Below are 22,574 nucleotides of genomic sequence, written 5' to 3' on the forward strand. Positions count from 1 at the left end.
AGGAAGGCTGTGTGGGAGACTAATCATTCCCTCTACCAATGAGAAGAGTTCCTTCCTATGCCTAAACTTGAACCTTGGGTTACACACCCACCTGTATATGGAGAGTCACATATGCAAAAGTTTAGGTTAGAAGCTATACATATAATTAATATATATAATATATGTATATAGTTACATATAACTAATAAATCTCAAACTACACATAAGAGGGGGGAATCTCACACATGTTTTACTGATGGGGTGCATGATTGAAACCTTTTGGAGATGAGTAACTTAGGGGACTAATTAAAAAGTTTCAAAGATTTCAGGTCCAGTGTACAGAAAATTCCCACTCTCTCTTCTCCCCACCTCATCATAGTGGGTGGGGAAGTAATAACATATCTTTTTTTCTTCTCTCACCCTCCCCTCTCTCTTCAAGTGCAGCAATCCAGTTTCTACGGTTACACAGGGATGTTGCCCAAGAGGTACACCCAAGGGGTGATGACTGGGGAGAGTGAGTATCTGTATCCATCCCATGTCACCAGCAGGCTTTCCTAGCTTGGTTTTTCTCATATGGTCACTTTCTGGTCTACCCCAACAGGAGGTATGATAGGAAATGGGGAGTAAGAAGTACATTTGAGGTAATTTGAAGTGAATTCCTTTTCTGAAGGTCATCCTGAAGTCTTTCTTACTTGTTACCAGTGTGGAAATGCTGGGGAAAGAGTGGAGGATACAGTAGGACACAGAAACCAATGGGAGAGGCTAATCTGGCTTTGAGGAAGCTGGTCTAGGACTCTATAAGGCCAGACCCTGAAGCAAGGTCTGAGATTTCTAATTGCTACTGCTCTCCTCCCTGCTGAAGATCAACAAAAGCATGCCTGCCCAAGGTGTTAGCTAATGAGAATAAATCAGAAGAACCTGAAATTTAGGACCCAGACCCACATTCTTAAACAGAGGTGTCAAAACATTTAGCCTGAGGGGCAGACTGTTATAACCCACAACATTCCCAAGTGCATCCTGAACCAGATTAAGATGTAATTGAGAAATATTTAACAAAATAAATGAAAATACAAATAAAACATAAATATTATATTTTAAAATTAAGTCAAGATTTGGGGGATCATTAGGATTTAGGGGTCCCAATTCTATTTGACACCATTGGCTGTCCCCCTTTCTTTATTTGCCTTCTCTCTCTCTATAAAACTTAGTCTTTCTTGAAATGAGTGAGAACTCATTCCATTCTGAGAGTGTGGCAAGTTTGGGTGGGCTTGGATTTGTGTGCATGTGTAGGTTTGGGGAGTAGGGAGGTACAGTTTAAGGATTTGTGGTGGGACAATCCATTTTGGGGGGAATAGTGTGTTGGGGGGAATAGTGTGTTGGGGACCATAAGTGTGTGCAATGTGTGTATAAGCGCTGGGGTAGAGTAGTATGTCTATATATTTATGATTGGCTATGTGTGTGAATAATGCATATATTTGTGGATATGTGGTATCTGTATTAGGACTGCTAAGTTATTGGTTTTTATTTTTTAAAAAAAGTTAAGGATGCATTTTGTTTTTACTTTCCAAATATTTACAAATTATTCCAACTTATGATTTGTGCTCTTGTAACAAAGTAAAACAATGAGTAAAACTAACAATATGGTATCATTATCTGAAAGGGCATGCAATCTTCCACATTTGTAGCTCCCTTTACTCTCTGTTTTTAAGTTCTTTTTTTTTTTTTCCTTTTTTTAAAATTTTGTTTTTTATTAATTTTTATAATTATTACATTTTCTTTGACAGTACATATGCATAGGTAATTTTTTTTTTTTTACATTATCCCTTGTACTCCCTTCTGTTCCAAGTTTTTCCCCTTCTTCCCTCCACCCCCTCCCCTAGATGGCAGGCATTCCCATACATATTAAATATCTTATAGTATATCCTAGGTTAAGTTCTATTTAAAAATTAAAAATGTTCTATTTCCCTCCACCCCCAGTCCAATAGGAAAAAAAAAGAAAAATAAATTTCTTGTAACAAATATGTATAATGAAGTCAAGGAAGGAGCCTGCTATTGGATCAGCCTGCCTCAAGTCTCTCCCCATTCTAATCCATCCTTTGTTCAGCCACTTCCCCATTCAGTTAACTTCAGTGGCACACTATCACCTCTAAGATCAAATACAAAATCCTGTCATTCAAAGCCCTTCAAAGTGCAGCACCTCCTCCCTCCTTTCCCCGGTCTTCTTACACTTTACTCTCCTACACATATCTTCAATCCAGTGACAATGGTCTCCTGTCTGTGCCACAAACAAGATGCTCCAGCTGTTAGCTCTGGGCATTTTCTCCTCTCTAGAATGCTCTTCCTCCTCATCTCGGCTTACTCTCTTCTCTGGCTTCCTTTAAATTCCTGTAGAGGAAGCTTTCTCCAACTCCTCTAAGAATCTTCCCTCTTTTATTTACTTATCTATTCATCCATCCATTTAATAATTTGATTTATTATTTAATATTTATCATTATTAATATTTATGATTTATTTTATTATTATTTATTCATTCTTATACTTTATTCAGTGTTTAGTATTTATTTTATTATTTATTTAATTCTCATTGTTTGCACAAATATTTGCTTAATAACTCCTCCATTTGGTTGTGAGCTCCTTGAAGGAAGGGACTATCTTTTTGCTTGCCTGTGTGTGTGTGTGTGTGTATCCTCAGCCCTTACCACAATGTCCAGCACAAAATAGGTGCTTAATAAATGCTAATTGACTGACAGACAAATTTCCTCATTGGAGATATTGCTTATGTACAAGGTATCCCCAAATTCTTCGATTTTAAGTTCAAATTTAAGCAATCGACTTAAAGACTATTTTCTTCGTGTATGTCTGTGAGAGCTGTGTGTGCACAGTGGGTGTAAAATGTTTATGCTGGGACTAGTGTACTTGTGTTGGAGGTTTTGTGTAAGCGGTGGGTGAGCGTGCTGTATATTTGTGTACCAGTCTGGGAGGGGAAGTGCGTGAGTTTGTGGGGGAGGTTCTGTGTGTATTTGTGGGGGGATCCGGTCCGTGCATCCATTTGTGGAGGGCAGTAGTGTGTGTCTGAGAGAGACTAGGGGGTAGGAGCGGTGTATGTGGGGAGCGCAGTGGAGCTGTCGCTCTCTAAGCGTGGGGAGGGTCAGCTCAGGCCCCCCAGCCCCTCATCTGACCCTAGCTCCCCCTTGCTCAGGCACTGCCGGGGTGATCATCTCGCTCAGTCGCATCTTCACCAAGCTGCTGCTGTCAGACGAGAAGGAGAACACGATCATTTTCTTCTTCATCTCGATCGGCATGGAGCTCATGTGCCTGCTTCTGCACGTGCTGGTGAAGCGCACCCGCTTTGTCCGTTACTACACTGCCCGATCCCAGGAGGGCGCACCTGAGCTCAAGGGCAGCGTGAGTGCCGGCACGGGCTACCGCGTGCACCATGACGTCATTGCCGAGGAAGTGCGATTTGTAAGTTTTTAGGAGAAAGGGGGTGGGGGAGGCAGACTCACCGTGGGATCTTAGACCGGACACACCCAAACCCAAGAGCCCTCCCGTGGGGGGCTCCCCTAAACACCCAGCTCCCATCAACTTATACCGTGAGAAACAGACACATACTGTTCCCTATACGCTACTCCCCCTGTCCAAATACCTTCCCCAAATCACATGCACACACGTTATTTCCCTTCAAAAAAAAAATCTATACATTCCTTGTGTGCACATTCCTTCCATTAAAAAAGCCCTTCTCCTCCACATTCCCACACTCCGATAATCAGAAGACATCATCACTGTTTTAGTGCTGCTGTCCGCCTAACGTGGTGATTTTAGGGATGAATCTTCCCCACACAAGCAAGACCCAGGGCTCTATCCACTGTGCAAAGAAGCATAAGACATGATCCCTGTCCGCCAAGGACTGATGGTTATTGGAAAGACAAAAATATACGTGCATGAACAATAATTAATCCTTTGCAAAGCAGAAAGTGCTACACATACAGGGCTTCTTACGATTTTTGGAGATTGATTATAATCAGAACGTAATCAATGAAGTCTTGAAATGAAGTATAAGTGCAGAGGTAATTTAGAGAAACAAGACATTGTGGCAGCTGGTCCTTGAAGACTAGGTAAGAGTCAATTTGTTGAATATTTATTGAAGGTCTAATGTGAAAAACACTATTCTAGGTGTTGGGGCTACAAATGAAATAGTCCCTTTCCCTCAGAGAACTTACAGTCTAAGAAGTTTTCAGGATGCAAATAAGTTAAGAGAAGCAGGGAAGACATTCCAAGAAAGATTTTTTTTTTTTAAGTTATAAAAAGTACCTTCATTATTTTATAATTTTAAAAGTATAAATAATAAGGTTTTTTTTGTTTGTTTGTTTTTCCTAAGAGACATGGTGTCATAGTGGACAGAGATAGTGATAATAACAATGATAACATCTAGTTTACTACAAGTCAAGCACCTTACAAACATTATCTCAAAATCTAGCATTGGGCCTAGGAACATCTAGGTTCAAACCCTTCTAAACACATGTTAGCTTTGAGATTTTGAACAAGTCAACTAAGACTATAAATTGCAAAAAACAAAACAAACAAACAAAAAAAAACCGATAATACCTCCCCCATTGATAAAGAGCAAATCCTATAGGAGAAGTAGGACTTCTGACCTCAAGTCCACTTCATCTATTGGTAGAAGGAGTTCTCTATATCAATGAAATCACAGGTCCCGTACCTGTATAATTATCCTTCCCACATTGCAGGATAAAGCTTGGTACCCCCATGATTTGGAAAGTTTTCAACCTTCCCTTCTTACCAGAGCAGAAGTCTGAATTATTATGTTATCAAAAAGTAAAATCAATTGATATTATACAATACTGGGGCTATGCATATCTGAATATCTAAAGTTTATCTGTATGGTTAGCCAACTTTCCTCATGTCATCTGTAGCTTCTACAAAACTCCCCCCAAATTCCCATTTAATTTTTTATGTTGACCCTCAATATATGGAAATCTCAATGGAGTAAGTCTCAATGTGGAAGGGAAAATTATACTTAATTTCTTCCTAGGGAAGTAGCAAAGGTATATATTCAGAGGAAAATGAGCTCACAGAGATAGCCCAGCTCATGCCCAACAGTTCAAACTAGTGAGCTATCTCTGCCCCCAATGACAAGGTGATATAATAAATAAGAGTTCTGGGCTTGAACCTAAGTTCAGATTCATACTTACTAGCTGTGTGTGATCCTGCTCCAGTCTCTGTCTGCCTATAAAATGAGGATAATCATAGCCCCTACCTCATGGAGTTGTTCAAGGATCAAATGAGATAACATTTGTAAAGTGCTTAGCATAGTTTATCTGTATACCTCTAACACAAAGTACTTAATCTTGTTCCCCTCCTCTCCAGTTTGCTAGCACAACTTGTTAAATTTGCCTAAACCAGGATTAGACTAAGTAGTCTCAAAGGCCCTTTCCATCTCTTGATCTATGATTCCATGCTTCTTTGAGGTGAGACCTCAGTTTTCTTAGTTGTAAAATGAGCCCAAAATCTATGAGTTACTGGGGGGATAGGTCACTTACTGTCACTATCCCACATTTGCTAAAAGGCCAAAAAATTACATCCCACCTACTGGTAACAGGCAAGTCCTAGAGGGAAAGAAGGAAGACTTTTATCCTCAAGTCCACTTCATCCGATATTTTGGATTCTTCAACTCTAGTAATATACTCCAGCCTTGTAGAATCATACACTAATTACAAATCTGCCTAGGGCTAAATCACTAGGGAGAAAGTCTGTGATGTCCCAGAAGGTGCTACTCAATAAGGTCACAGCACCTTAGTGCAGTTATGCTGGGAGGAAATTATCAATCAATCCATTAATCAATAAGCTTTTTTGTGGTTCAGTCATTTCAATTCTGTCTGACTCTTCATGACCCATTTAGGGTTTTCTTAGCAAAGACACTGGAGCTATTTCTTTCTTCTGCTCATTTTGCAGATAAGGAAACTGAGGTACACAGAGTTAAGTGCCTGACCCAGAGTCACACAGTTAGTAAATGTCTAAGGCTGGATTAGAAATTAGAATGAGTCATCATGAGTCTCAACTACAGCATCTAGCTGTCCCCAATAAGCTTTTACCAAGGGTCTATTACATCCCAGGCAATGTGCTAAATGTTAGGAATAAAAGATAATAAGGGACTCCTTATAATGCATTATGTCTCCAAAGAACTTACATTCTTACATGTACTTACAACTTACATGTCACTTGGATAATATAAATATATAAAGAGTAAATGCAAAATAAATGTAGGCTATTTGGGAGAGGAAGGGCATTAGCACCTGGGGCTGAAGTTGAGATGAGGAAGAGCCACATGCTGAATCACAGAAGAAGTAAAAGATTCTACCAGATAGAGAAGTGAAGGTAATGGATTTCAGGCCTTTGCAAAAGTACAGAAATTGGAGGTAGAAAATCATGTATGAGGCCCTAAAGAGTCCTAAAGTATTCCTTGAAGGATGTCTTCCACCTCTGAAGGCCCCAAGGACATAGAAGCATAGTTTTAGAACTCCAAAAACTCTGAAGTTATCTAGTCCAATGCCTCATTTTGCAGATGAAGAGACCAAGTCACAAAGATGTTAACTTCTCTGGAATTATAAAGTCAAGTCAACAAGTCAGAAAGTATTAAGTACTTTTTTGTGCCAGGCACTGAGGATATAAGGAAAAACAAAAGCCAGCCCCTGCCCTTTAGGAGTTCAGTGGGGGAAACGGAATGCAAATAACTATGTACCAACAAGATATATACAGGATAAGTTGGAGAAGACAGATTTAGTGGGAAAGCATTCCTTGTCTAGGGAAAGCCAGGGAAAATGTGCAGAGTTGGGAGATGTCTGACATATTTGAGGAGCAGCTAGGAAACCAGTGTCACTAGAAGCTAGAGTATAAAAGAGGGAAGTAAGGTATAAGATTGGAAAGCCAGGAGGGGCTGAGGTTGGGAAGAGCTTTAAATGTTAAAACAGCATTTTATATTTGATCCTGGAGGCGATAGCACTAACTAGGATAGGAACATTGTCAGGCCATGTAGGAAGGATCAGGTTAAGAAGAGTTTTAAAAGCATAAACCACATCTTAAGTGAAGTGACTTGGTTAAAGTCACCCAGATAGAGAGGAGCAAAGCCAAGACTTAAAATCCAGTGCTCTTTCTTCTATATCTACATCATATAATATCAAAGGGATCTTTGTTTTTGTCTTTTGATAAAACATAATGTAATATACGTGAGAATGTTTCCTGCATCATATAATATTAAAGTGATCTGTGTTTTTGTCTTATCCCCGTCAGCATCCCGAAACTTAAGCATGCTAATTAAGTCTGGTAAGCTGGGAAATCCTTGGCAATATCTCTCCCTCCAGACTTGAGGCCACGGGAAAGCGGAGGCTGTTTGCCTCCAGGGGCCCCAGCCCCAGGGTTTTGTGAATGGGAGATGACAAAGCGGGCCAATCTACCCCAGCTTCCTGCCCATCTGGCCCGAGAAGATTATTTCTCAGCCAGTGGAGCTTGTGAACGGGTGGGAGATCTCTAACTTGAGAAGGATGTATGAGGGCATCCCCACCGATGGGCATCCAGGGAACATTTGCTGGGCTAAGCAGAATGCTCATTTAGAGTCAGGGACTTTGGTCTGCTCCCACCACAGCTGTATCCCAATTAGCCTGATCAAAGGAGGATGCCCAGCTGTTCCTGCTAAGCATGGAATGCCATCTGGTGGTGGCCAGAAGTAACGCACCTGCCTTCTGCTCTAAAGGGCTTGTTAGTCCCACTTCCTCATTTTCCAAATGAGTTCACTGAGGTCTAGAGAGGTTAAGGGTCATACAGATAGTAAGTGTCTGATCAAAACTAGAACCCAGAGCTTCCTGCCTCCAAGTTCATCTCTTCATCCATGAACCAAGATACATCCTTTTTACTTTACCATGATATTCCTTATGGCCCAAATTCTTAAAATGTGGGTGGTGACCTCATAGGGGGTCTCATAACTGAATTTGGGGGTTGTAAAATTATGATTTATTATAAATTTTGATTTTTATATATTTTTAAATTTTTGTATATTTTATGTTTTATATATTTTTCATTTTATAAAATTATTTTTATCCCAAATTCACTAAAAATTTCTTGAACAAAAAGATCACAAATGGAAAAAGTTTAAGAATCCCTGCCTTCTGAGACCCTTTCTGTTCTCCGAACAAGAGCAAGGAAACATTTTTCAGTTCCTATCCTTTCTACATAGCCATGTGGGCAAGAGAATAATAGCATTATCCTGAATTCCTGGAAATTCAGCATTATGTTCAGAGCACCATGCTAGAGATCTCCCTCAGAAACCATCTTGTCTAACTTCTTCCCCCATTTTACAGGTTAACAAACTGAGGCTCAGGCAAATTTGCTCAACATCATACAGGTGAAAGAGCCAGGACTTGAAGCCAGGTCCTCTGCCCAGGTCCAGAATGACTGCTCTGCTGTGAGGAATACAGCAGGGTGACAGGAGACATTGTAGGTAGAGGAAATTCCTGCTGTGCCTCCAGGAGATACAAAGTTCCATTCAAGCAAGTTGCCTGCCCTCACAGAGTTGAAATTCTAGTAAGGGAATAAGACAAAAACACAGATAATTCTAATATTTTATGATGCAGGAAATATAGTAAGGTGGAAAGAGCACTGAATTCTGAATCCTGGCTTTGGTCCTTACTACCCAGATGACTCTAATCAATTCATTTCACTGCTCCGAGCTTCAGTTTCTCATTTATGAGAAAAATAACTAATGGCTCTTAAAGGTTTACAAAACATTTTACATCATCTCATTTGAAAAGATTGGACTAGGTAATCTCTAAGATGAATTCTATCTCTAAATCTATGATCCTCTAATGTTAGTTAAACAAACATTTATTAAATACTTATTGAATGTTCCAAGAACTATGCTAAGAATTGGGGTTACAAAAAAAGACCTCAAAAAAAGAAAAGTACAAAATTATCATTAGATGAAATATGAGGGAAAGGTTATAGACTAGTGGACACACCTAAGAAAGCTTTAGAGAGGAACTAATTTTAAAAGGATGGGTAGGAATTCAACAGGATAATAGGAGACAAAGGAAACATCTTTTCTCAAAGGCATGGAGACAAGAAGGTGAAGGGTGTATCTAGGAGACATGTCCAATTTGGCTGGAATATAGGCTTCACAGAAAGGAATAGTCAATCTGATAGAAAAAAATTAACATTAGAAAGACTGACTTCCTTAAATTGATACATCTCCAGACTCTCAGGAGATAGGATTTTCATTTTCATATATGGTCGATATGTGGGTTTGTTTTGCTAGACTTATTTTTTACAAGGGAGGGTTTTATGGGAGAAAGGTAGAATCATTAAGAAAGATGTTGATTTAAAAGAAGATTGATTTAACATTTAAAAAGAAACATGTAATGGGGGAAATAAAATATATTAATTTTTTTTATTTTGAAAAAACAAAAGAAATTGGTTCTAATGTGAACTTTACTAAGTTAACTTTTTCCCATTAAGTAAATATTAAGGGCTCACTATGTGCCCCGCACTGGGGATACAAAAAGAGGCAAAAGACTGTCCTCAAGGAGTTTATATTCTAGTGGTAGAGATAGCATGCAAACAAATATATGTGGGTATACATATATATATATCTCAAGATATATAGAGAATAAATAGGAAATAATTAATAGAGAGAAAGCACTGGAATTGAGAGGGGTTGTTGAAGGCTTAATGCAGAAGGCAGGATTTCAGTTGGGACTTAAGAAGCCAAGTACACCAGTAGGCAGATACGAGGAAGGAGACTGTTCCAGGAATGGGGAACAATTAAGTCCTAAATCAAAAAGCTCTGATGATTTTCAAGCAGAGAAGTTGTTGTTCTTGTTGTTTATCCTTTTAAGAGGACCATGGCATGGAGAGGTGATGCCGTGACATGCAAGTAAATTGGATTTAATTTAAGGCTGTGTAAGGGCACCTGCCTCCCTTTCCCCTTCACAGCTATCTGGGTCCAGTGGCCAGATATAGATCAGGACAACTGGAGATGGCCCTAGATGCAATGAGAGACCTGGGCCTTTTTAAGCTAAGGTCTTCAACAGTTCTCAGTTGACTGAGAATGGACCCATTCAGTGATTAAAGCTGGGTAGTAATTGAGGCAAAGAATCTCCTCTTTCACCTAGTCAAAAAAAAAAAAATCTAATTAAATAAATCAATAAATTTGGGAGAGGAAAACCTTCAGGTTTTCTGGGCAAAGCAGAAATAATTTCTATTTATATTCAATGTGAGTCAGAGCTCAGGTAACTCTCTCCAGAGGCCTAAGCCAGTGGGGACTTTCTCAACCTAGCCTGAGAAGGTTCTTACTTCCCCAATTATAATGAGGACTTTCACAAAATTGGTAGCCTTCTTGGGGCCTCAGCACTCTTGACAGAGGCAATAGACTCGAGATGCAGAATGAAATATATGCTTTTAGATGTGACCAATTTGGGAATTTGCTTTGCTTGACTGAGTCTATTTGTTATAAAGGCATTGTTTTAATTTGTTTTTCCTTTTTATCCAATGCAAAAAAGTAGAAAAGTAAGGTAGAATTAAAATAGAATAATCCCTCCCAAAAAAGGAAAACAAAAAATCATAGAGAAATCTTTTTTTAATAAGAAAAATACAGAAGGTTAGATAAGCAGCATCCTCTGAAAATTACAGGTTAAATTATTATGTGCTTAAAAAGAAAAGCGAGATATATCTAATAGGGATCCAAAATTTCACTTACAATGTTCTCTCTTTTTCTGTTCTACCACAAATATGCAAATACCCCCATTGTTCAGTATAAAATATGAATAAATGAAAAAAATGAAGGGGTTTGGTTAGATGATGTCTAATATCCTTTCCAGTTCTGATGCTCTAGGATGCAAGTCTCTCTTTGAGTGCACACTGGTGATCCCTTCTCCCAAGAAAGATCCTGCTGACCCTGACCCTTTTCCCCCTTTCTTCCCCACCACCTCCACCTTTTCAGGAAGATCGGCATCATGGCCCAGGAGGTTCCCCTCAAGGCAGTGTGGGCCATGAGACTGAACTGGCTGATAGTGGAACCTACATGAGATTTGATGTCCCTCAGCCCAAATTCAAGAGGAGCTGGCCCGATTTCCGAGGTAAGGAGAAGGGTATCCATCCCAATTAGGCTAGAGGCTAGAGGACAGGAGAAGAGTGGGGAGAAAAAAAGACAGAATGTCTTGCCATTCTTCCTATTACTATTACTTTTGAAAGGCAGGTCATGGTGAGGGATTTCGGAGTCCCTTTCACTGCTTCTCATGGGGCCATCCCAAAAAAATATCCTGCTTTTGTACCTCCTTTTGCCCACCAGATTAGCAAGGATAGTCATTTTTATCCAAGGGTTAGCAACATCTATAGCTTCTCACCTCTCACACATATTCAGAGTGTGGGGGATTCATAGGGGATGGAAGGAACCCTATGTCTGTATAAGAGCTGAAATCATCCTGAGGTTATGTCAGTGTCCCTTGAATGATGGCTGGACAACGCTACACCATCCAGTTCTTAAACTGGCTTAGCCTTTGGCAACTCAGGTGCTATTCCCATTTCGGGCTGTATTACTCCAAAAAAAAGAAGTCTGAACCAGACTTGGTTTTGCCACTGATTAGTACTGATTAGTGGCTTTATTTTTCAGGACCTCAATTCCCTATTTGTAAAATAAGAGGTTTGGACCAGATAATTTCTCAGAAACTTAGGCCTAAGGTCCTTTTTCTTTGGAAAAGCCAGGAACCGAGTGGTTTCCATAGAAACTGGGGGAGAAATTTGAACCACTTCTGGAGAGGTGGTGAGTTGGTGGAAATACTACTTGACTTTGAAGAACTGGTTCCACCCAGAACTGGGTTCAAGTTCTGACTTAACCACTGAGTGATCTTGTATGAATTTGTCTCCTTTGTGAAAGGAGGAGTTTGTACTCCGAGGTTTCTGGTGCCTTTGGATTCAAATATTCTGATTCTATGATGGCAAAAGAAGGGGGAGGGCCCATCCTGATGACAAGAGCTCTGGTGTTTCCTCCTTCCAGCCATGATGCTGCAACGTTATGTGGTGTCCCGGGTGATCTGGGCCTACATGCTTTCCATCGCCATGTCCTACTTCATCACACTGTGCCTCTTTCCTGGGCTGGAATCGGAGATCCGCAACTGCACTCTGGGCGAGTGGCTCCCGATCCTCGTAATGGCCATATTCAACCTCTCTGACTTCGTGGGCAAGGTAAGACCCAGGGCCCAGGCAGAGGCCTGAGCCCAGTGAAAGGGCTCCTTAGGGAAGGGCCTAAACAGACAACCGCTCACCTCTGCCTTCTGCATCTGCAAAATAGCTGGCTGCCTACGTGTTCTGACTTGACAGATACTGGGAAGACTATCCCATATCAATTATCTCAACAGCCCTTTAGTTTTCCAGGACCTAAAATTCTACCTTTCCATCTGGGTTTTCAGTTCTTAGGAAGCCTATATTAAAATGCAAGCCCTTTTGGGAGAGTCACCTCATTGTAGATCAGCATGTCTGCTGGGCATAGAATAGGATCCCAGAAGCATCAATGCCCTTTTTTCCTTTTCTCATTCCTCCTGTAAGAGTACCTCATCTTTCAGACTTCTATCCTCATCTTCCCTGGCAATACTTCACCCCTTCTCTGCCCCCATCTCTTCAGGGCCCTGTTCTCTCTTAAGAGTTAGCCAGATAAACTAACTATATTATCTATCTCCTATAACATAAGATTTTATTTATTTTTAATTAAAGCTTTTTAATTTTCAAAAGATGTACATGGATAGTTTTTCAACATTAACCCTTGTAAAACCTTGTGTTCCAATTTCGCCCTCCCCCCCCAATGGCAAGTAATCCAATAAATGTTTAACATGGTAAAAAATATAACATAAAATTTTAGCCTAACTAGACTAGTCCCCTCCTCTCCCATCATGAGGGTAAGGACATATAATGCATGCAACTGCATTCGAAATGTCATGTTCTTGATGGTATATATATGCTGAATATCATATTTCTTGCTTTCTCAATGATTGAGCGAGAGAGTTGAAGAGAGGGAAAGAAATTAGAATCAAAAATTAAAATTAAAAAAAGGAATGTCATGTCCTGAGACAAGTTAGTGGGAGAGCTATTGTTAGGAAGAACAATGGGTATCCCTGTACATGATAGGCAGCAATATGCCTTCCTTGAGAGCCAGGGTGGTTCAGAGAGAAAGCACTGACTTTGAACTGGTTTAACCTGAATTCAAATCTTGATTCCACTGGGGGCTTTTGGATGAGTCACTTATTGCTCTAATTTTCAATCTCTTCAGCTAAAAAAAAAAAAAATTGATAATATTCTGGCCTGAATCCCAGGGCTCTGTAAGAATCACAAGTAAAAAGAAAGGAATTTGTTCATAAGAGGTTACAGGTCTTGGATCCCTTTATGTGATTGGTCTAAATATTGAATTTGGTTATCCAGGAATATATATTAGAGAATCTTGTTCTATTTGATTCTAAGATGTAAGTCCCCAAAAGCCAAGAGGGGAACTTGAAGCTGGACATGAGTAGACTCTAGTTTTCCCTGATTCCAGGACCAGCACTCTATCCATTCATTGCACCACTTAGCTACCCTGGGCATATCACTTTTTCACAGCTATCCTTTAGAGGATCCCTGCTGCCTTTCAAGTAAAATATGTATTTCTTTGCCTGACATTGAATGCCCATCCCCATCCAGCCCTTTTGTACCTTTCCAGACTTATATTACTCCCTTCCACATAATCTGCTCCAGCCAATTTGGACAAGTCTTTGTTCCTTAAGCTCACCCTATCCTTTCTTTACTTCATGCTTTGTTTCACATTGTGCCTGCCTATTCCTGGATTTCCCATATTGAATTCCTGTAATCCTTAAAACCTAACTTGGTCAAAAGATATGAATAGACAATTTTCAGATGGTGAAATTAAAGCCATCTATAGTCATGAAAAAATGTTAGAGCACTATTGATTAGAGAAAATGCAAATTAAAATAACTCTGAAGTACCACTACACACCTGTCAGATTGGCTAAGATGACAGGAAAAGATAATGACAAATGTTGGAGAGGATGTGGGAAAACTAGGACACTGATGCATAGTTGTTGGGATTGTGAAATGATCCAGCCATTCTGGAGAGCAATTTGGAATTATGCCCAAAGGGCTATTAAATAGCGCTTCTCCTTTGATCCAGTAGTTCTACTACTGAGTCTGTATCCCAAGGAAATCATAAAGGAGAAAAAAAGATCCATATGTGCAAAAATGTTTGTAATGGCTCTTTTTGTGGTAGCAATAAATTGAAAAATGAGTGGATATCTGTCAGTTGGAATATGGTTGAATAAATTATAGTATATACATCTATATTTATATGAAAAAATGCTCTAAATTACTATTGACTAGAGAAATGCAAATTAAAACAACTAAAATACCCCCTCACAACTTTCATAATGGCTAAGATGACAGGAAAAGTTAATGATAAATATCGGAGGGAATGTGAGAAAACTAAGACACTGATGCATTGTTGGTGGAATTGTGAAATGATCCAACCATTCTGGAGAGATATTTGGAACTATGCTCAAAAGGCTATCAAACTGTGCATATCCTTTGACCCAGCAGTGCCATTACTGGGTCTATATCCCAAGGAACTTTTAAAGGAGGGAAAAGGACCCACATGTGCAACAATGTTTATAGCAACTCTTTTTATAAAAGCAAAGAACTGGAAAATGAGTGGAAGCTCATTTGGGGAATGGCTGAACAAGTTGTGGTACATGAAGGTAATGGAATATTATTGTTCTATAAAAAATGATGAGCAAGTTGATTTTTGAAAGACCTGGAAAGATTTACATGAACTGATGCTGAGTGAAACAAGCAGAACAAGGAATACATGATGCACAGTAGCAGCAAGAATGTGTGATGATCAATTATGAAAGACTTGGTTCTTCTCAGTGGTTCAGAGATCCAAAGCAATCCCAATAGACATTGGACAGAAAATGCCATCTGCATCCAGAGAGAGAACTAAGGAGACTGGATGTAAATCAACACATGCTATGTTTACTTCTTTTTTTTTTTAATCTTTCCCATGGTTTTTCCCTTTTGCTCTGATTTTTCTTTTCCAACATGATTCATAAAGCCATGTGTGTTAAAATAAATTTTAAGAAGAGGAAAAATAAGCTATGGCATATGAAAGTAATTATTGTTCTATAAGAAATGATAAACAAGATGATTTTAGAAAGTCCTGGAAAGATTTATATGAACTGATGCTAAAACCTAGCTTGGGGTGTTTCTTCACTCCTTACCCTAACCAATAAGGACTTTCTTCCTTTTCTCCTCTGTTAGGATCCATTATTTCATTCAGATAGAGAATTCCCTGGATAGGATAGAGAAATCCACCAATGAAGATCAATTGTTTCTCTTGTTGAGTCATTTTTCAGTCTTGTCTGACCTTGGTGACCTCATTTGGGATTTTCTTGGCAGACATTGGAATGGTTTGCTATTTCCTTCTCTGGCTCATTTTACAGATGAAGAAACTGAGGCAAACAGGGTGACGTGACTTGCCCAGGTCACTCAGCCAGTAAGTGTCTAGGGCTGGATTTGAACTCAGGAAAATGGGTCTTCTTAACTCCAGACCCACCTTTCTACCCACTCCATGAAGGACAATACCTAAAACTTCTAGGCTTAGAGAACTGAGAAATCAAGTGACTTGTCAGAATTGGGATTTGAACTCAGGTTCTTCAAGATTTACCCTAACCCCCAACTCTAACGTCTCTCAGGAGAGAGATATTTTTAATATTTTCCCACTTAATTGTTATCATTTCCCTCTTTGGAATGCCCTCTTGCTCTTCCCAACCTATTTGTATCTTGAAGGCTCTCCCAAGTTTTCCTGGTTTCAGAGTGGGCTCTCTAACCACTGTGCAACTTCCTGATTTCTTCAGTATTCTGTATAATAATTATTTGGGTTATCCCCTTACTAGAACATAGGCAATATGAGGGCAAAAATCTTATCTTCCCCAAGTGCCCCACACATGGTCATTTGGATGACTTTCGTTGTTATGGCCTCTGCCTGAACGCCATGTCCGCTGGGGCTGCCATACTTTTGCCTTGTCTTACAGATCCTGGCAGCTCTGCCCTATGACTGGCGAGGGACCCACCTCCTCATCTACTCCTGCTTACGGGTGGTTTTCATCCCTCTCTTCATCTTGTGTGTGTACCCCAGTGGGAAGCCCACCTTCAGTCACCCCGCCTGGCCCTGCATCTTCTCCCTCCTCATGGGCATCAGCAACGGCTACTTCGGCAGTGTGCCCATGATCCTGGCTGCGGGCAAAGTGAGCCCTGAGCATCGAGAGCTTGCAGGTATGGGGAGCGGGCTCAACGTGAGGGGCTCAACATGAGGAGGTCAGCCTTGGGCAAAGCAGAATGTCTCAAGGCTCCGGGCTTCAGAAGATCTCAGACTAACCACTGGATTAAAAAAGCACAATTTCCCATCCCAAATACTTCTTCACTCCCTCTGTGCCCCCCTCATGCAGGCCCTTCCAGGGTTTTTATAGTTCATTAGAGCAGGAAAAGACCTTTGCAATGATGTAGTTTAACTCCTTAATTTTACAGCTGAAGAAACTGAGTCCCAGGGAGATTATTTCTTGTGCCATTGAAACTTATTGAAATGATCTGCCCTCAGCAAAAGTTGATACCATTGACATTTATTTTTAATCATCCCCCTATGTTTTTTTTTGCCCTTCTACCTCACCCACTGCCCACCTGTGGTTCTCCCCAGTATTCTCATCCTCCTGTGTCCCTTTACCCACTCTTGGTACAGTCTCTGCTCTGTTAATGCCCATCTCAGCCTGAGAAAGCCAGATGGCACTGTCTGTCTTGAAATTAGGAGTATCAGAGTTTGAATCCTTCCTCAAATGTTTGCCCAGAGTGTGCTCAGAGCCATATACTTAGACCTTGGACAAGTCACTTAACTTTAACCTTATCTATAAAATGGGAATAATAATAGCGCCTATTTACAAGGGTGGTGTGAAAATCAATTGAAAAAGGGAATTCCTCACCAGAAGCTCCAATGAAATTCTTCCCCATCCCCCAAAAAGGAAATGAGAAATATTCTATGTGATTCCAGAGAGCAGTGGGCAAAAGCTAACTGAGACACAGATGTCAATTCTTATATCAAAGAATTTTCCAGCAAATAAAGCTAATGACAAAGGAACAGTCCTGCTTTGTGAGGAGGTAGTGAACTTCCTGTTACTAAAAGTGCATAAGCAGAAGACGGATAACCTTCTGTCAGAGATGCAACTGAGTGGAAGGAAAAAGAATAAGCATTTATAAAGTGCTTACTGTGTGCCAGGCACTGCACTAAGCACTTTTACAAATATTAAATAAATTTTAATAAAAATAAATATAGAATATAATAAATAAAGTAAATTTATATTATAAATCACGTCAAATATTAATTTTTGTATTGATTGATATGTTTATCAAATATTTAAATATTATATTTCCTATTTATTAATAATATTGTTTATTTATTAAATTGTTACTATTAAATTTTGTTTCAATATTAAATGTATTAAATATTGGATAAATATTAACTATATATTAAGTGAAATATATAAAACATAATTTAAAATTTACATATATAAAGTAAATTGAACCCATTTGATCCTCACAAGAGCACCGTGAGGTAGGATTGTTATTATCCCATTTTACAGAGAGACCTGATTTTTAGGTCACATGGCCAGGAAGTCTGTGGTCCCATCTCCCTGACTTCGGACCTGGTACTCTCCTGTGCACTCTCTCAGTAACGGGCACCTCCTTCCCCATCACTGATTCTCAGATGCCCCCCAGCCCAGGGGAGGTCCGGGGATGGGCAGGGTGGGCAGCTGACAGAAGCAGGCTGGTGTCCCTTAGAGGGTCCCTCCCTTGCACCCCCCAGGCTCTCGATCAGGAGGGCTGAGCGGGTGGTCCCCTTCTCTTTCCAGGTAACACCATGACGGTTTCCTACATGACAGGACTGACCTTGGGATCGGCTGTGGCGTACTTCGCCTATAGCCTCACCAGTACCTCCCACAGCACCTGCTTTTACACCGAGACCTTCAACACCAGCTTCACATCAGGGTACTGAGCGGCCTTAAGGCCCCGGCAGGAAGACCAGCTGGCCAGTGTGTCTCGGGGGTGTGTGATGGGGCTGTGGGTGCAGGCTGGGGCACCTTTTATTCTTCTGCTTGTGAGTAAGTTAAAGCACCCTCCCTTTCCCCTGCACCTCATAGCCCCAATCCCCTAGAAAAACAAAAAAGTCCCCAAATTTCAGAAAGCCTCATCCCCTTTCTTCTGTCTGACAGTAATAGGAAGTCTGGGAGTCCAGGAGTGTGGGAGAAAGTCTCAGGGCAGGGCCTTAAAGGAGGCTGAGTCCCCAGCCCTGTCCTGGGAGGATACGAATGAGTGTGTGTGTGTGTCCCCTGAAGATTCCTCTCTCCCTCCCTCCTGCTTCCTCCTGCCTCACTGACGGATCCTGACACTTGGGGTACAACCTGTGGGGCAGAGATTAGGGCTCGTGTGGAGGCAGCAGGCCAGGGGAGGAGTCCAGCTGAGTCAAGGCAACCCAAAGCCTTACTATAACCAAGCCATGCACCCCCATCCTACATCAGCCCAGCCTGGAGCCCCACAGTGTTGTGTCCAGGGCAGGGAGCAGAGGAGGAGATGCCCCGGGGGGGAAGGGTAGTGAACCCTCTGAACTCTTCAAGCAGCCAGATTCTCCTCGATTGTAAATGGGGTAGCTCTTAGGCTCCCAGGACTTCTGGGAGAACCTTTCTCAGGCAGGGGCAGGCCGAGGCCAGGGTCAGGTGAAGGCCAGGGCCAGTACAGAATCCTGAACAGGATCTGGTGTATCCTGCCCCCCAGCAACGCCCCCAGCTCGCTTTCCCCCCCCCCCAGTATTAGTCTTCTTTAAACCAAGAAGATTCAGCTGAGGGATGCTCTGACTAATTAGCCAAGCCCAGGGATTACTTCCTCCTGGCAAGGTTCTGGGGAGGAAGAGGGAACCCTGGTCATTTTTGTCTGTCTAACTTCCCTGCCTATCTATTCTCAAACACTGTGTAACTTGCTGTTCTATGTGTGGGCTGTTTAGAGATGGAAGAGCCCAGAACAGATGTCTGGAGTTGTTGCTCCCCTGAAGTTGGGAGGGGGGAGCATGGCAAACGTGAGACCCAGCACTGTCACTCTGGGGGAGTTCCTGAGAGATGCAGGGTGACCCAGAAGCAGGATGGGTGTGGGGGTGCCTCTGTATGTCCTCCCACCATTTCTGACCACCGAGGACAACAATGAGTCCTGTGGTCCCCAAGGCCATGTAGGAAAGAAGCCAACCTCCATTGTCCAGTTTGCAGACCATAGTCCAGCCAGTCCCTTCTCCTTTGCTTTAGCCAACCCTCTGCCACCACCATCATCCTTCCCCTTGTAGGTGCTGGGATAGATCATTTTTACCTCTCCAGAAGAAAAACAAATCCTTCCAGGAAACATGAGATGGAAAGAATTAATTCTGTGAGATCAGTGTAGTCCAGTGGAAAGAATCATTCAAAGGATTTAGAAGAGATCTCAAAAAATCCCAAGTCCAGTTCCCTCATTCTAGATAAGAAAGCTCAGGCCTAGCAGAGATACATGGCAGGGCAGGCAAGCAGCAGACCTTGGGATTTGGACCCCAGCTCACATCTTTCTAGTGTTCTACGTGGGCTAGGAGTCAGAAGAGAGGGTCCTGGTCCCAGCTCAGTTGCTGACATGCTGCATGAATGGGACAAGTCACTCCCCCACCTCTATACCCCAGGCTTCTGTCTCCTCCTCTATACAAGCAGAATATTTGGAGCTGAGATTTCTGGGGTGCTCTGTAGTCTCTGACATTTTAGGGTTCTACTGAGAAGAGAAGGGAAGGGTCTTAGGGAAAGAAATAAAATACACTGGCAGGTGTATGATGGGGTGTGAGAGAAGTACTTAGGTCTGCTCTGATGGGGTACAGACAGACACCCCAGCACTGCAAGGTGGCAGCCAAAGGAAATCACCCTAGTTTGGAGGCATGCCAACAGAAGAGACATACCTAGTTCAGCCTGGATGCAGTCTTTATTTCTCCCAACCCTCCCCCCCCCCCAATCCTTAGCATTAATTTATTCTTTACCTGGCTAAAGGTTGGCCAGGAAAGTCAGGGTTGGAGAGGGAAATAAGATATTTTTACAGATCATAATTGGTTGCCCTCAAGGACGTTAGCAATGGGAGCTTTGAAAAGTCTTCTCCATGGAAAAACGATACCAACTGGTTATTGGTGGGCAGTTGAAGGAGAAAAGTCTCTGATCTCCAACCTTTGCCCATCTCCACTGCTCAATTCTCTGATGCTGCCTAGAGGAAGATGGGAGCTCCCTCAACAGCCTGCGCTCTCCCTGAGGGGAGTCCTCCATCCTGTACCACTGAATTTTATTGTGTGTGTATATATCTGTCTGTTCATAAAAATGTACCACTTTGACCATTAAAAGATCATGTGAAAATATATAAGAGGCAGAGGAAATATTACAGCAGAGGGCAGATTATGGTCTTTGAAATACTCTAAACTCCATATATTTTCAATATGAATGTAGAGAATTGTGTCATCTCAGAAATACAGTCCACACATCCTCCATCCCTGTCTTCTCACTCTTGCCCTCGACAAAGTGCTTGCCAAGATGCTGAGGGGAGGGGAGGGGAAGAAAGCAAGGGAATGAGAGGGAAGCCCACTGATGCTTGGAGATGGAGACATTGAGGCAGAATTCTAAAACCCAAACACAGTCCTGAGTGGATCTGGCAGATGGATGATGTCCTTCCCAACCCTGAGCCTCAGTTTCCCTAGTTGTAATGAGGGATTAAGGAAAGAATTTGAGATCCAGGGACTCTAGGACCTTTGGATAATGGCAATCAACTGAATAAAACTAGAATCAGTCTCTCAATAGACTTAACAATAGAACCTTTGAAATTAAGGGTGGCTATGCATCTCATAGTGCCCTACTCTTTCCAGGGATTAAACCACCTTTGTTTGAATTCCTTTAGTGATGAGTAAGTCACTACAATTCATTCCATTTATGAAGAGATTTTATTAGGATCATAAGAGCATAAATTTAAGACGTTCAGGGACATTAGAAATCCTCTGGTCCAAGCCTTTCATTTTACCGAGAAGGGAAGCAAGACCCAGAGAGATTAAAATGATTTGCAAAGTCACAGACTATTTTTCTCTTATATAAAGTCTACCTCCTGAGGACTTATACCCATTGCCCTTAATTCTGCTCCCTGGGACCAAGCACAAGAAGCCTTAATTCCTCTTTCACATGAATAAGAAGTCTCTAGAAATAATATAGTCTCTCACTAGTTGGATCTCTGCAGAAAACTAGGACTTGTGCAAAGTAACATTTAACAAAAGGCTCTCTGGGTTAAAAAAAAAAATCTACTCTACTTTTAAGTTCAATGTGCAAGGCAGGTAGATGGTGCAATGTATAAGAACACTGACCTTGGAATCAAGAGCCCTGAATTCATATCTTCAGACATTTACTAGCTATATGACGCTGGGCAAGTCACATTTCCATATGCGAAGAAAAAGAAGAAGAACAAGGAGGAGAGGAGGAGGAGGAGGAGGAGGAGGAGCAGAAGAAGAAGAAGGAGGAGGAGGAGGAGGAGGAGGAGGAGGAGGAGGAGGAAGAGGAGGAGGAGAAGAAGAAGAAGAAGAAGAAGAAGAAGAAGAAGAAGAAGAAGAAGAAGAAGAAGAAGGAAGAAGAAAAAGAAAGCTTAATCTGTATTTTTAAATTTTTTCTATTACTTTTTAAAGTTGATAAATCAACAAAACAATAAACCAAGTCCTGATTTATAGCATTTTATGATTTCCAAAATCAAAATGCATGCACTAAAATTTTAACAATTTAATTAATAAGTTAATTCTAGCACATCCCTGTTTTTTGTGATTAGCTTACATGTTCCAGGTATTGAATGAACACTTTTTTAAATGTGAGAGAGCCGAGCTGAGTGCAGCCCTACAGAAAGAAGCAGCATAGGGCTTTGGACTAGTTATTGGAAGAATGAAACTTTTTGCTCCATTTTCAAAGTAAGATGGTGCTAGAAACTAGCCTTGTTTGTAGGATGGACTGTGCTGGATTATTAAATTCACTTTTGGGGCCTTGCCTTTTCTGCCAAGCAGCAGACTTTTCCTCACCTCCACTCAGCACTTCTTGAAAAAAAATGAGTTGGTGACTTGGTAGTTCATAGAATTATAGATTTAGGTCTAGACTATATCTCAGAGGCTTCCTAGTCCTAATCTCTTATTTTCCAGATTAGAAAACAGGAATGAGGAAGTTAAGTGACTTGTGCAACATCACAAAGGTAATCCATGGCAGAGAAAGTATTCTAATCTCAGTATTCCTTCCCTACTCCTCTAGGTTGAGATGAGGTTTTTAGAATTATGCAGAAATTTTTTAAAAAATAGAATTATGCAGAAATCATAACTGCCCACCCAAACTAAACACCAATATTCCACCTCCACAGCCTAGGATGTTTCCAACTAGAATGTCCTTTGGAGACCTG

The 22,574-nt window shown here is 41.2% G+C and overlaps 1 protein-coding gene across 6 annotated transcripts in view; it reads left to right on the forward strand.

Annotated features, from left to right (window-relative positions):
* Positions 1–21,612, forward strand: part of SLC29A4 (solute carrier family 29 member 4) — a 75,991-nt gene extending 54,379 nt beyond the window's left edge. For 5 of the 6 annotated variants that reach the window (XM_074281223.1, XM_074281224.1, XM_074281220.1 and 2 more), the window contains exons 6-11: positions 419–493; positions 3,179–3,444; positions 10,988–11,123; positions 12,041–12,228; positions 16,112–16,352; positions 17,978–21,612. In XM_074281223.1, coding sequence (XP_074137324.1) covers positions 419–493; positions 3,179–3,444; positions 10,988–11,123; positions 12,041–12,228; positions 16,112–16,352; positions 17,978–18,120 — 1,049 coding nt within the window. In that variant the 3' untranslated portion in view covers positions 18,121–21,612. The remainder of the gene's footprint in view (positions 1–418; positions 494–3,178; positions 3,445–10,987; positions 11,124–12,040; positions 12,229–16,111; positions 16,353–17,977) is intronic. The other variant, XM_074281225.1, reaches the window with a different exon arrangement.
* Positions 21,613–22,574: the final 962 nt, after the last annotated feature.

The sequence above is a fragment of the Sminthopsis crassicaudata genome, chromosome 1, assembly GCF_048593235.1.
Source record: "Sminthopsis crassicaudata isolate SCR6 chromosome 1, ASM4859323v1, whole genome shotgun sequence".
Classification (NCBI taxonomy): domain Eukaryota; kingdom Metazoa; phylum Chordata; class Mammalia; order Dasyuromorphia; family Dasyuridae; genus Sminthopsis; species Sminthopsis crassicaudata.